This window comes from Mugil cephalus, chromosome 5 (assembly GCF_022458985.1).
Source record: "Mugil cephalus isolate CIBA_MC_2020 chromosome 5, CIBA_Mcephalus_1.1, whole genome shotgun sequence".
NCBI lineage: Eukaryota > Metazoa > Chordata > Actinopteri > Mugiliformes > Mugilidae > Mugil > Mugil cephalus.
The window spans coordinates 12,259,680-12,272,831 of record NC_061774.1 but is presented as its reverse complement, the minus strand read 5'-3'; the positions used below and the strand labels follow the sequence as shown (position 1 = coordinate 12,272,831).

Sequence of the window (13,152 nt, the reverse complement as noted above, 5' to 3'; positions counted from 1 at the left end):
CTTGTTTGAGTTTTCAGTGTTATAACTCATTGAAACTCTTGGTGTCAGTGTGCACCAACAAAAGCAGAAAGTGTTTCTTGCTCTGCCCATTCTTTTCCACCATTGCAAATCAGCCTTATTGCGGTGCGCTCTGTATCTTGGTTAAGGACGTTACAAAAGGCCAACGTTACCACAACAAGGAATACGAGTGTCTGACTATTTTTTTTTAAAGAATTTGTCAAGGAAGTATGAAAGTCTGGACGATCATGGGAGATGCATACACGAGAATCTCTATGTATTGTGCTTTCTTCCTTTTCATCGGCCTGCAGTTCGCGCATGGAGATGTGAGCTACTCTGTCGCAGAGGAGATGAAACGCGGGTCTGTGATTGGAAATATAGCCAAAGATCTTGGGCTCGGGATTGCTTCACTGTCTTCGCGTAAAGCTCGCATTGACACGGACAGGAATGGCAAAAGGTACTGTGATATTAATCTAAGCACCGGGAATTTGATTGTCACTGAGAGGATCGACAGGGAAAATATTTGTGGTAAGAAAGCGACCTGCGTTTTAAAGGAAGAGCTTGTCTTGGAAAACCCTTTGGAGCTTCAGCGTATCAGTATTCACGTGCAAGATATAAACGACAACGCCCCTGAGTTTAGTGAAGACTTGATTTCATTTGAAATAAGAGAATCAGCAGACAAAGGCGCAAGATTCCTGCTTACTGAAGCCCATGATGCTGATATTGGCACAAATGCGGTGCAACGCTACAGTTTACAAACTAATGAATATTTCACAATTAATGTGAATACAGAGATTAGTGGACGGAAACACTCCGAACTGGTTTTGGCAAAAGAATTAGACCGAGAGCAAGAGAACGAATTGAAATTGGTGCTTACAGCTTTGGATGGTGGATCTCCTCAGAGATCAGGCACTGCGATCATACATGTTACTGTATTGGATGCTAATGATAATGCTCCAGTGTTCAGCCAGGCCGTTTATAAATCCAGTCTACCCGAAAACTCCCCTTTAGACACTGTAGTGGTCACAGTGAGCGCAACTGATGCAGACGCAGGACCCAATGGTGATATAACGTATAATTTTGATCATGTGTCTGATGACCACGTGTCTTTCTCACTCGATCATAAGACAGGGGAGATAAAAGTCAAAGGCTCTATTGATTATGAAACGGAAAATTCCATTGAATTACGAGTGAGAGCAAAAGACGGACCAGGTCTTACCTCGTATTGTACCGTAGTCATAGATATAACTGATGTCAATGACAACCCACCAGCTATCAGTTTAAAATCCCTGTCTAACCCCATACCTGAGAACGTGTCACCTGGTACAGAGGTGGGAATCATTAATGTACAGGACAGAGACTCTGAGAATAACAGACAGGTCCGCTGCTCCATCCAGCAAAACGTCCCTTTTAAGTTGGTTCCTTCTATCAAAAACTATTATTCTCTGGTGACCACAGGACATCTGGACCGTGAACTAGTGTCTGATTACAACATTACAATCACTGCCACTGACGAGGGCTCTCCACCTCTATCCTCCTCTAAAACTGTTGAGTTATCTGTAGCTGACATCAACGACAACCCACCTGTGTTTGAGGAACAGTCCTACAGCGCATATGTGAATGAAAATAACAAACCTGGCTCCAATTTATGTTCCGTTACTGCTCGAGATCCTGACTGGAGACAAAACGGTACAGTGATTTATTCTCTGTTAGCTGGTGAGGTGAATGGTGCACCAGTGTCCTCCTATCTATCTGTTAATGGAGACACAGGAGTGATCCACGCTGTGAGGTCATTTGATTATGAACAGTTTAGGAGTTTTAAAGTCCACGTTATGGCCAGAGACAATGGTTCTCCTCCACTCAGCAGCAACGTGACTGTGAGCGTGTTCATATCAGATGTGAATGACAACTCTCCTCAGATACTATACCCTGCCCGTGAAGGCAACTCATTCATGACTGAGCTGGTCCCCAAAGCTGCACATGGAGGCTCTCTGGTGTCCAAAGTGATAGCGGTGGACGCAGACTCTGGACAGAACGCTTGGCTGTCCTATCATATAGTCAAATCCACTGATCCTGGACTTTTCACTATTGGTCTCCACAGTGGAGAGATCAGGACACAGCGGGACATTTCTGAATCAGACAGCATGAAACAGAACCTTATTGTGGCAGTGAAAGATAATGGACAGCCCTCTCTCTCCGCCACCTGTTCCATATATTTACTTATTTCTGATAACTTGGCTGAGGTGCCAGAACTGAAGGACATTTCTTATGATGAGAAGAATTCCAAACTGACTTCTTATCTGATAATTGCTCTGGTGTCTGTGTCCACCTTCTTTCTGACCTTCATTATCATCATCCTGGGTGTGAGGTTTTGTCACAGGAGAAAGCCCAGACTGTTGTTTGATGGAGCAGTTGCCATCCCCAGCGCTTATCTCCCTCCTAACTATGCAGATGTTGATGGCACAGGAACTTTACGCAGCGCTTACAATTATGACGCCTACCTGACAACAGGTTCAAGAACAAGTGACTTTAAGTTTGTGACATCTTACAATGACAACACGCTGCCTGCTGACCAGACTCTGAGGAAAAGTCCATCAGACTTTCTTGAAGCTTTCGGAGATTGCGATTCTTCTCCTGAGGTAAGAGTGTCAAGCCTGTGATCCATTAAGAATAAATCCGTTTTTGGATATATATATATATATATATATATATATATATATATATATCTGTGTGTGTGTGTGTGTGTGTGTGTGTGTGTGTGTGTGTGTGTGTGTATAGTGAAGCAGTTGATAATGTTTTTTTTTTTATTTTTATTTTTTTATTATTATTATTATTTTTTTTTTGTTAATTCGAAATATGCATAGTATCTTTAAATAGTAGAGCTTACATGTATGTCGATCATCTGTAGATCACTGATAATAGTTTTCGGTGTTCGTGTCCTCATGCAGCAGCTGTCCTTAGTTACTGTTTTTGAAGCTTCCCCTACAAGACTAAACAAGACATTGTCTGAGATGGAATCTACGTTGTGGCATATTCTTCATTCCTCGTTATTCTGTTTATGGGCTTTAGTCACCCACGCAATCTGAGCAGTAATCGTGGATTTGTCATTACGCCCGTTTGAACGAGTAAATCGTTTGATTTATCTTTAAGACGGAGATTAGGATTAGGAACACCATTATTTGTCCCGCAACGAGGAATTTAAGGGAGACATTTAAACGTGCTTTGGTGTCTGTCATTCTTGCTGGTGTATGCTTTTTCAGAGTAATGCTTTGTACAGTAATGAAATGTCAGTAAGAAATTCTTTCTAACGTACCCGAAATTCTTAAACAATTCCTTCGTTCATTTAAAAAAGTGTAGTTTACCAGTATATTTTCTTCACCATTATCTTAGATAATTTTAATTGGCTGTCGTTCTGACCGTTTTTTTTTTCTTTTGCCAACACATTGTTTGTTGCCAGATATCTACTATAAATGTATGACTTGCAATTTCAGAAACATTTAACATATATATTTAAACGTTATTTATTTATTTTAACCCAATTATCTAAAAGTTTAAATAAAATTTGCCCGCTCCACGCATGCAAAGCAGTGCTTGATATGCGCCCTTGTGGAATGTTGTTTTAGATGGGACCTTTTTGTTTAATCTTGCTGCCTTACATAACCAAGAGGCATAACGTGCAGTAAGTAAGTTCATGTTTAACCCTTTTTTAGCATTTCAAGACATTTAAACGTGCAGTTTTATTTTCAAGATCATTTGTACATAGGGGAGCGGCCTATAGAAACCTTCCGCAAACAGTCTGCGCAGTTTTTAAAGGAGGCTCACGATGTCGCTGTGCACCAGCTGAAGTGAATCGTGCGTCCGTGTCCGGACTATGTTGTCGACGCTCATTATGACACAATGTGCTGCATTTGATCGTCGATAGTAGCAGAAACTGGGTGTTGGATTGTGGTCGTTTTTTTCGTTTACATCCTGGTTTTGTTTTGGATTTGTTCTTGTGCGTTGACGAGGGTACACTTTCTCGTCACGATGGCTGTCATGGGGCACAGAAAGCAAAGCAGGGCCGTTGTTTTGCTGTATTTTTCTTTACGTTTTGTCTGTGGAGATGTAAGCTATTCTTTCTCTGAAGAGATGCGAAGTGGATCCGTGATTGGAAATATCGCCACAGACTTGGGTCTCGAAACAAACAAACTATCAGCTCGCAAGGCTCGCATTGATACGGAAGGAAGCGATAAACGTTATTGTGACATAAACCTGCTTAACGGGGATCTGACGGTTGCCGAGAGGATTGACAGAGAAGGCCTCTGCGGAGACAAAGCGTCCTGCGTTTTAAAACAAGAACTGATGCTGGAGAATCCATTAGAATTGCATCGAATCAGTCTCCATGTCCTGGACATAAATGATAACTCCCCGCAATTTAATAAAGAATTTATCAATATAAATATTAGTGAGTCCGCGGCAAAGGGTGCTCGTTTTCCTATAGAAGAAGCACACGATGCAGACATAGGCAAATATTCAGTTCAGACGTACAATCTCCAGAGGAATGAGAATTTTATTCTGGGGGTCGGAACTAATTCTGTGGAACTTGTCTTGAACAAAGAACTTGACCGCGAAATATTAAAAGAAATCAATCTAGTTCTCACAGCCTTGGATGGCGGCTCCCCTCAACGGTCAGGTACTGTGGTCATTCACATCACTGTGCTGGATTCTAATGATAACGTTCCTGTGTTTAGCCAGGCCGTTTACAAAGCTAGTCTACCGGAAAACTCTCCACTAGATACCGTTTTACTGACAGTGAGTGCATCTGATGCTGATGAAGGACTAAATGGAGAAGTCACATATGATTTTGGACACATTTCAGAAGATGTTAAGTCAATCTTTTCTATAGATCATAAGGCAGGTGATATAAAATTGATGAGCATGGTTGATTTTGAAACAGTGGCATCTTTTGAGCTACGTGTCACAGCAAAAGATGGGTTGGGACTAACTTCTTATGCTAAAGTCATGATAGATGTAACTGATGTTAATGACAATCCTCCAGTTATCTATCTAAAATCACTCTCTAGCCCCATACCTGAGAACATGTCACCTGGTACAGAGGTGGGCATCATTAACATACAGGACAGAGACTCTGAGAATAATCGACAGGTTCGATGTTCCATACAGCAAAACGTCCCTTTTAAGTTGGTTCCTTCTATTAAAAACTACTATTCTCTGGTGACCACTGGACAACTGGACCGTGAACTAGTGTCTAATTACAACATCACAATCACTGCCACTGATGAGGGGTCTCCACCTCTGTCCTCCTCTAAAACTGTTGAGTTATCTGTAGCTGACATCAACGATAACCCACCTGTGTTTGAGGAACAGTCCTACAGTGCATATGTGAGTGAAAATAACAAACCTGGCTCCACTTTATGTTCCGTTACTGCTCGAGACCCTGACTGGAGACAAAATGGTACAGTGATTTATTCTCTGTTAGCTGGAGAGGTGAACGGTGCTCCAGTGTCCTCCTATGTATCTGTTAATGGAGACACAGGGGTGATCCACGCTGTGAGGTCATTTGATTATGAACAGTTCAGGAGTTTTAAAGTTCACGTGATGGCCAGAGACAATGGTTCTCCTCCACTCAGCAGCAACGTGACTGTGAGTGTGTTCATATCAGATGTAAATGACAACTCTCCTCAGATACTGTACCCTGCCCCAGAGGGCAACTCATTCATGACTGAGCTCGTCCCCAAAGCTGCACATGGAGGCTCTCTGGTGTCCAAAGTGATAGCGGTGGACGCAGACTCTGGACAGAACGCCTGGCTGTCCTATCATATAGTCAAATCCACTGATCCTGGACTTTTCACTATTGGTCTCCACAGTGGAGAGATCAGGACACAGCGGGACGTTTCTGAATCTGACAGCATGAAACAGAACCTTATTGTGTCAGTGAAAGATAACGGACAGCCCTCTCTCTCTGCCACCTGCTCCATGTATTTACTTATTTCTGATAACTTGGCTGAGGTGCCAGAACTGAAGGACATTTCTTATGATGAGAAGAATTCCAAACTGACCTCTTATCTGATCATTGCTCTGGTGTCTGTGTCCACCTTCTTTCTGACCTTCATCATCATCATCCTGGGTGTGAGGTTTTGTCGCAGGAGAAAGCCCAGACTGTTGTTTGATGGAGCAGTTGCCATCCCCAGCGCTTATCTCCCTCCTAACTATGCAGATGTTGACGGCACGGGAACATTACGAAGCGCTTACAATTATGACGCCTACCTGACAACAGGTTCAAGAACCAGTGACTTTAAGTTTGTGACATCTTACAATGACAACACACTGCCTGCTGACCAGACTCTGAGGAAAAGCCCATCAGACTTTGCGGAAGCGTTTGGAGATTGTGACAGTTCTCCAGAGGTAGGAACAGCTGTGACATATTATTCCACCCGTTTTAAATTATGACAAAGAAGAAGCAGGTGCTGAGTCAAAATGGAAAAAGTGAAGGAAAGCTCGTACACAGGGGGCCCCAGGCTTGAAATATTTTCATCAAATTTCATTGAATTGGGGCCCTGCAGTGTTTGAGCTTTCCCTTACTTTTACCTATTGCAATTTAACCATCCAGGTAGTGAAATCATAGAATATCTAATTTTCTTTGTTGAAATGCACATATTCAGTGTGATGATGAGCTTAGATGAAATATTCTACTGTACACTGTGGACATTTTTTTCTCGCCATTATAAGATGTTGAACTTTTGTTCATAGATTTGCTCTCGACTGGTTCATCAGTTATCATTCCAGGATTCTCTCTTCCTGCAAGTGTTGTGGGGAGCTGCAGCTTTACTTGTGTGTTGCTGTCCTTGGTGCTGAACATCTAGGTTGCTACTGTGGTGTATTTTTAAGGGGCTACTTAGCTTTGCCTTTAGTTTTTCACCTTTAAATATTTCAGAGTATTGCTTCACTTTCTAAGATGTTTCTTGATGTTTGCAATTCCTTTTTGTTATTAATAATGTGTATATTAAAACAAAATTACAAAACATATAGGCTAAATTTGTTATCATATTTTTTGACCATTGAATAACATGTTGTTTTAAAGTGAGCCATTTTTGCATTACTTTTAATTACTCTTGTGAATGACATTTTTCCTTAAGTAATGCATTGGTAGGACCAGTATGAAGTACCAGTGATGCTCTATTATGTTTAGTATCTATTGGTAACCATTACATATAATTCTATTCCAACATGTGTTTTATTGGTTTTGGAGAAACTAGGTGCAGATTTCTTTATGTTTCACAACAAAACTATTCACAGGATTTATTTTACTGAGTGGAAGTTAGACATGGATGCAAAAGAGAGATGAAGACGGTTTTCTAGGCAATGCTGGAATGCTTCACTGCAATACTGCGGTCATGAACTGTTTAACATTAATGTAGTTTTAGTTTAGCATGTTTCACGTGGATTATTTTAGATGAAACTGAATCTTCTTCAAATCACTGTAGAGAAGAGGGAAGGAAAATACGACTTAAAAATTAAATCACAGGAAGAATTAGTTAAATACCTCCAAACAAGACAATGCGTGAGGAAAACTTGCATCACCTCTGTAGAACTGCCATATAACATTTGAACTCAGGGTGTCACTATAGACCAACTGAGGAAGCTAATATTTAGTCCGCTCTGCACACCACCCATGACTGGGATCTACCGCTCTGTAGTCTTTAGTCTTCAGCGTCGGTGTCAAATGGTTCGAAATCACTTCTATTAATCGAATCGAGCGTTTTAGTGCCTGAAATGAACGCGTTTCTGTTTGTGAAGTACTATCCGATGACGATGAATAAGCAGCGCGTTCTCCGGAGCTATTGCTTTGTCTTTTTCTTTGTATTGGCGAGCGACGCCCGCGGAGACCTGACCTATTCTGTACAGGAGGAGCTGAAACACGGATCTGTCATTGGAAATGTTGCCAAGGATCTCGGACTGGATGCGAACAGACTGTTTGCTCGTAAAGCTCGTGTTGACATGGAAGGAAGCGACAGACAATATTGCGGAATTAACCAGAGAAACGGAGATTTACTCGTTGCGGAGAGAATAGACCGAGAGGAGCACTGTGGGGAAAGGCCTTCGTGTGTGCTAAGGTTCGACCTGCTGTTAGAGAATCCGCTGGAGTTACACCGGTTGTCTCTGCAGGTGCAGGACATTAACGACAATGCACCAGTCTTTCCGAAGGATGTTATAAAGCTTGATATTAGAGAATCGGGGGTCAAAGGAGCGAGGTACCGCATTAATGCAGCACAAGATGCCGACATAGGGCAGAACTCCGTTCAAAGGTACATCTTGCAACAAAACCCCCACTTTGTGTTCAGCAGTCAGACGACAAATTCTGGAAATAAATACGGAGAGTTAGTTTTGGATAAGGAGTTAGACCGAGAGGAGCAGCAGGAAATTAAGTTGTTGCTGACAGCTGTGGATGGTGGTTCTCCCCAGAAATCCGGGACAGTAGTCATACATGTCATTGTGCTCGATGCTAATGATAACGCTCCGGTGTTCACGGAGGCTATATATACAGCCAGTATACCCGAAAACTCACCGTTGAAAACCCCAGTTATCACAGTAAGTGCATCTGATGCAGACGAAGGTGTAAATGGAGAAGTGACTTACGAATTTAGTCGACTCTCTGATAAATCACAAAAGCTTTTTTCACTCGACCAGAAAACTGGAGAAATCCAAGTAACAGGTGTCATAGATTATGAAGAAGGATCTAAATATGAAGTGATGATTGAGGCCAAAGATGGTTATGGTCTGTCTTCAGAGGCAAAAGTGATTATTGACATCACTGATATAAATGACAATCCTCCAGTGATATATTTGAAGTCTCTGTCTAACCCCATACCTGAGAATGTTTCACCTGGTACAGAGGTGGGAATAATTAACGTTCAGGACAGAGACTCTGAGAAAAATCGACAGGTCCGCTGTTCCATCCAGCGAAACGTCCCTTTTAAGTTGGTTCCTTCTATTAAAAACTATTATTCTCTGGTGACCACTGGACAACTGGACCGTGAACTAGTGTCTGATTACAACATTACAATCACTGCCACTGACGAGGGCTCTCCACCTCTGTCCTCCTCTAAAACTTTTGAATTATCCGTAGCTGACATCAATGACAACCCACCTGTGTTTGAGGAACAGTCCTACAGTGCATATGTGAATGAAAATAACAAACCTGGCTCCACTTTATGTTCCGTTACTGCTCGAGACCCCGACTGGAGACAAAATGGTACAGTGATTTATTCTCTGTTAGCTGGTGAGGTCAACAGTGCCCCAGTGTCCTCCTATGTATCTGTTAATGGAGACACAGGTGTGATCCACACTGTGAGGTCATTTGATTATGAACAGTTCAGGAGTTTTAAAGTTCACGTGATGGCCAGAGACAACGGTTCTCCTCCACTCAGCAGCAACGTGACAGTGAATGTGTTCATATTGGATGTAAATGACAACTCTCCTCAGATACTGTACCCTGCCCCAGAGGGCAACTCATTCATGACTGAGCTGGTCCCCAAAGCTGCACATGGAGGCTCTCTGGTGTCCAAAGTGATAGCGGTGGACGCAGACTCTGGACAGAACGCCTGGCTGTCCTATCATATAGTCAAATCCACTGATCCTGGACTTTTCACTATTGGTCTCCACAGTGGAGAGATCAGGACACAGCGGGACATTTCTGAATCTGACAGCATGAAACAGAACCTTATTGTGGCAGTGAAAGATAACGGACAGCCCTCTCTCTCTGCCACCTGCTCCATGTATTTACTTATTTCTGATAACTTGACTGAGGTGCCAGAACTGAAGGACATTTCTTATGATGAGAAGAATTCCAAACTGACGTCTTATCTGATAATTGCTCTGGTGTCTGTGTCCACCTTCTTTCTGACCTTCATCATCATCATCCTGGGTGTGAGGTTTTGTCACAGGAGAAAGCCCAGACTGTTGTTTGATGGAGCAGTTGCCATCCCCAGCGCTTATCTCCCTCCTAACTACGCAGATGTTGACGGCACGGGAACTTTACGCAGCGCTTACAATTATGACGCCTACCTGACAACAGGTTCAAGAACCAGTGATTTTAAGTTTGTGACATCTTACAATGACAACACGCTGCCTGCTGACCAGACTCTGAGGAAAAGCCCTTCAGACTTTGCTGATGTGTTTGGAGATGGTGATAGTTCTCCTGAGGTAGGCAATATTTACGTGCACTTTTTCGACCGCTCCTATTAACACGCTTAATCTTCATGCCTGCATTTGAGCGTGTTTCACCTGCTTTTTAAGTTTTCCATTCATTTCACGAAGATATTGAAAATTTTGGAAGGATTTTGGATCTACTTTTTCATAATATTCCGAAATTGTTTTTTCCTGTTCTTGCGAGCTCATGCCATATTTGTTTTTATAGCAAATCATTCACATGATGAATGCTCACTTAAACGATGTTGAGTTCGTTTCGAGGCACAGCTGAGCTTTCCTTGGATTGTCTGAATTTCACTCGTATTATCATCTAACTGACATCATGCTCTCTTTGGTGTTTATCATGCTCGCATTTTAAATTTTGTTGGTAAATGGTCAAGAAATATGTTCGTCTCTCAATAGTATGTTTTCATTTTCACTTAGTTGTTATCTTTTCTGAAATTACTTTGCAATATCAGATTTGTCATTGATTATCTGGCCGTCGTGTTGAATCCGGTTTTCTTCCTCCAGTTGCTCCCTTCCTTCGGTTTTAAGTTTTAAAACGCACCATCTTCTTTAAGTGGGTCTATGAGACTACAATGTTTAACACGCTCTTTTTTGTGTGAGTGAGTGGTTTCTATTTCAATCAGAAATGTGGTTAAGAAAATAATGATATCTTGCTTTGTCGTTACTTTAATGCAATATTTAAACAGTACTATCATTTGCATTTTTTTTCGTAATCCGCAAATTTTGGTATTTCGACCCCTTTAAAAATATTGAACTCCAGTGTTGTATATCAAAAGCTACTCAAGGGGTCAGTGTGCACTAAGAAATGAGAAAACACGCATACTCTCCACCCCTTTATTTCAGCAGATGTAAAGCCTGCTTCCAGTTTTGTGCTGCACTAGGTTTTATCTGCTTGGGAAATGTCTGCATGACAATATTGTAATATCCGTGGAGATCACGAATTCGTCTCAAATATTTATTTATTTGTTTTTTCGAATTAAATGCTAGTCTCTTTTTTATTCTTGTTGCCATAATGGGGGACGGTAGATTTGCGTTGCACTTCGGCATTGCTTTCATTTCTCTTTTCCTCCGCACCGCAAATGGAGACGTGAGCTACTTGATTCCCGAGGAAATGAAACGTGGATCTGTAATCGGAAATATCGCTAAAGATCTGGGACTTGATTTGGGAAGACTCTCTGCTCGTAATGCCCGCATTGATACCGAGGATAATAGTATTCAGCACTGTGGCGTAAATCTCAATACCGGAGACATGATTGTGCAAGAACGGATTGATAGAGAAGAGCTTTGTGCAAAAAGGCCATCGTGTGTTTTAAAACAGGAGCTGGTACTGGAAAACCCACTGGAACTGCACCGTATTAGTATCCACGTTCAAGACATTAACGACAATTCACCACAATTTCCAGAGGATTCACTTAAGATGGAAATTCAGGAATCGGCCGTCAAAGGCGCACGTTTTCCCCTGGATGAGGCCCATGATGGCGACATCGGAGAAAATTCAGTTCAGGCTTACGCCCTTCAACAGAATGACTATTTCAAGTTAAACGTGAAAACGAAAGACGGGGGACGAAAATACTGTGAACTAGTTTTAGACGAAGAGTTGGACAGAGAAGACAAAAACGAGATAGTGTTGTTACTTACCGCATTTGATGGAGGCTCTCCTCAGAGATCAGGCAGTGTGGAAATACACGTTACTGTGCTGGATGCTAATGATAATGCACCAGTATTTAGCCAGACTGTCTATAAAGCCAGTCTGCCTGAAAACTCTCCTTTGGACTCATTGGTGATCACAGTGAGTGCTACTGATGCAGATATGGGGCTCTATGGTGAAGTCAGTTACAGTTTTAGCCATGTTTCTGGTCAGCATAGTAATATGTTTTCATTACATCCTAAAACTGGAGAGGTGAGAGTAGTTAGAGCTATTGATTATGAAAGAGCTTCATTGTATGAAATGCAGATTAACGCAAAAGATGGTCTGGGCTTAGCCTCATATGCAACTTTAATTATTGAAGTTACTGACATAAATGATAATGCCCCAGTTATACAACTGAAATCACTGTCTAACCCCATACCTGAGAACGTGTCACCTGGCACAGAGGTGGGCATCGTTAACGTACAGGACAAAGACTCTGAGAATAACAGGCAGGTCCGCTGCTCCATAAAGCAAAATGTCCCTTTTAAGTTGGTTCCTTCTATTAAAAACTATTATTCTCTAGTGACCACAGGACAACTGGACCGTGAACTAGTGTCTGATTACAACATCACAATCACTGCCACTGATGAGGGCTCTCCACCTCTGTCCTCCTCTAAAACTGTTGAGAATAGACCGAGAGGAGCACTGTGGGGAAAGGCCTTCGTGTGTGCTAAGGTTCGACCTGCTGTTAGAGAATCCGCTGGAGTTACACCGGTTGTCTCTGCAGGTGCAGGACATTAACGACAATGCACCAGTCTTTCCGAAGGATGTTATAAAGCTTGATATTAGAGAATCGGGGGTCAAAGGAGCGAGGTACCGCATTAATGCAGCACAAGATGCCGACATAGGGCAGAACTCCGTTCAAAGGTACATCTTGCAACAAAACCCCCACTTTGTGTTCAGCAGTCAGACGACAAATTCTGGAAATAAATACGGAGAGTTAGTTTTGGATAAGGAGTTAGACCGAGAGGAGCAGCAGGAAATTAAGTTGTTGCTGACAGCTGTGGATGGTGGTTCTCCCCAGAAATCCGGGACAGTAGTCATACATGTCATTGTGCTCGATGCTAATGATAACGCTCGGTGTCACGGAGGCTATATATACAGCCAGTATACCCGAAAACTCACCGTTGAAAACCCCAGTTATCACAGTAAGTGCATCTGATGCAGACGAAGGTGTAAATGGAGAAGTGACTTACGAATTTAGTCGACTCTCTGATAAATCACAAAAGCTTTTTTCACTCGACCAGAAA

General features: G+C 42.1%; 3 protein-coding genes across 3 annotated transcripts; all 3 read left to right on the top strand.

Moving 5' to 3' along the window:
- Positions 1–245: 245 nt before the first annotated feature.
- LOC125008552 (protocadherin beta-16-like) lies at positions 246–2,657 on the top strand. The gene has a single exon (XM_047585837.1). The coding sequence runs from the start codon at positions 246–248 to the stop codon at positions 2,655–2,657; it is 2,412 nt and encodes an 803-aa protein (XP_047441793.1).
- A 4,442-nt stretch (positions 2,658–7,099) lies between these two features.
- On the top strand, positions 7,100–10,392 carry LOC125008089 (protocadherin beta-15-like). The gene has a single exon (XM_047585159.1). The coding sequence runs from the start codon at positions 7,771–7,773 to the stop codon at positions 10,240–10,242; it is 2,472 nt and encodes an 823-aa protein (XP_047441115.1). The 5' UTR covers positions 7,100–7,770; the 3' UTR covers positions 10,243–10,392.
- Positions 10,393–10,834: 442 nt separating this feature from the next.
- LOC125008113 (protocadherin beta-15-like) lies at positions 10,835–12,788 on the top strand. The gene has a single exon (XM_047585180.1). It carries the CDS (start codon positions 11,225–11,227, stop codon positions 12,641–12,643), a length of 1,419 nt encoding a protein of 472 aa, XP_047441136.1. The 5' UTR covers positions 10,835–11,224; the 3' UTR covers positions 12,644–12,788.
- The last annotated feature ends 364 nt before the right edge of the window (positions 12,789–13,152 follow it).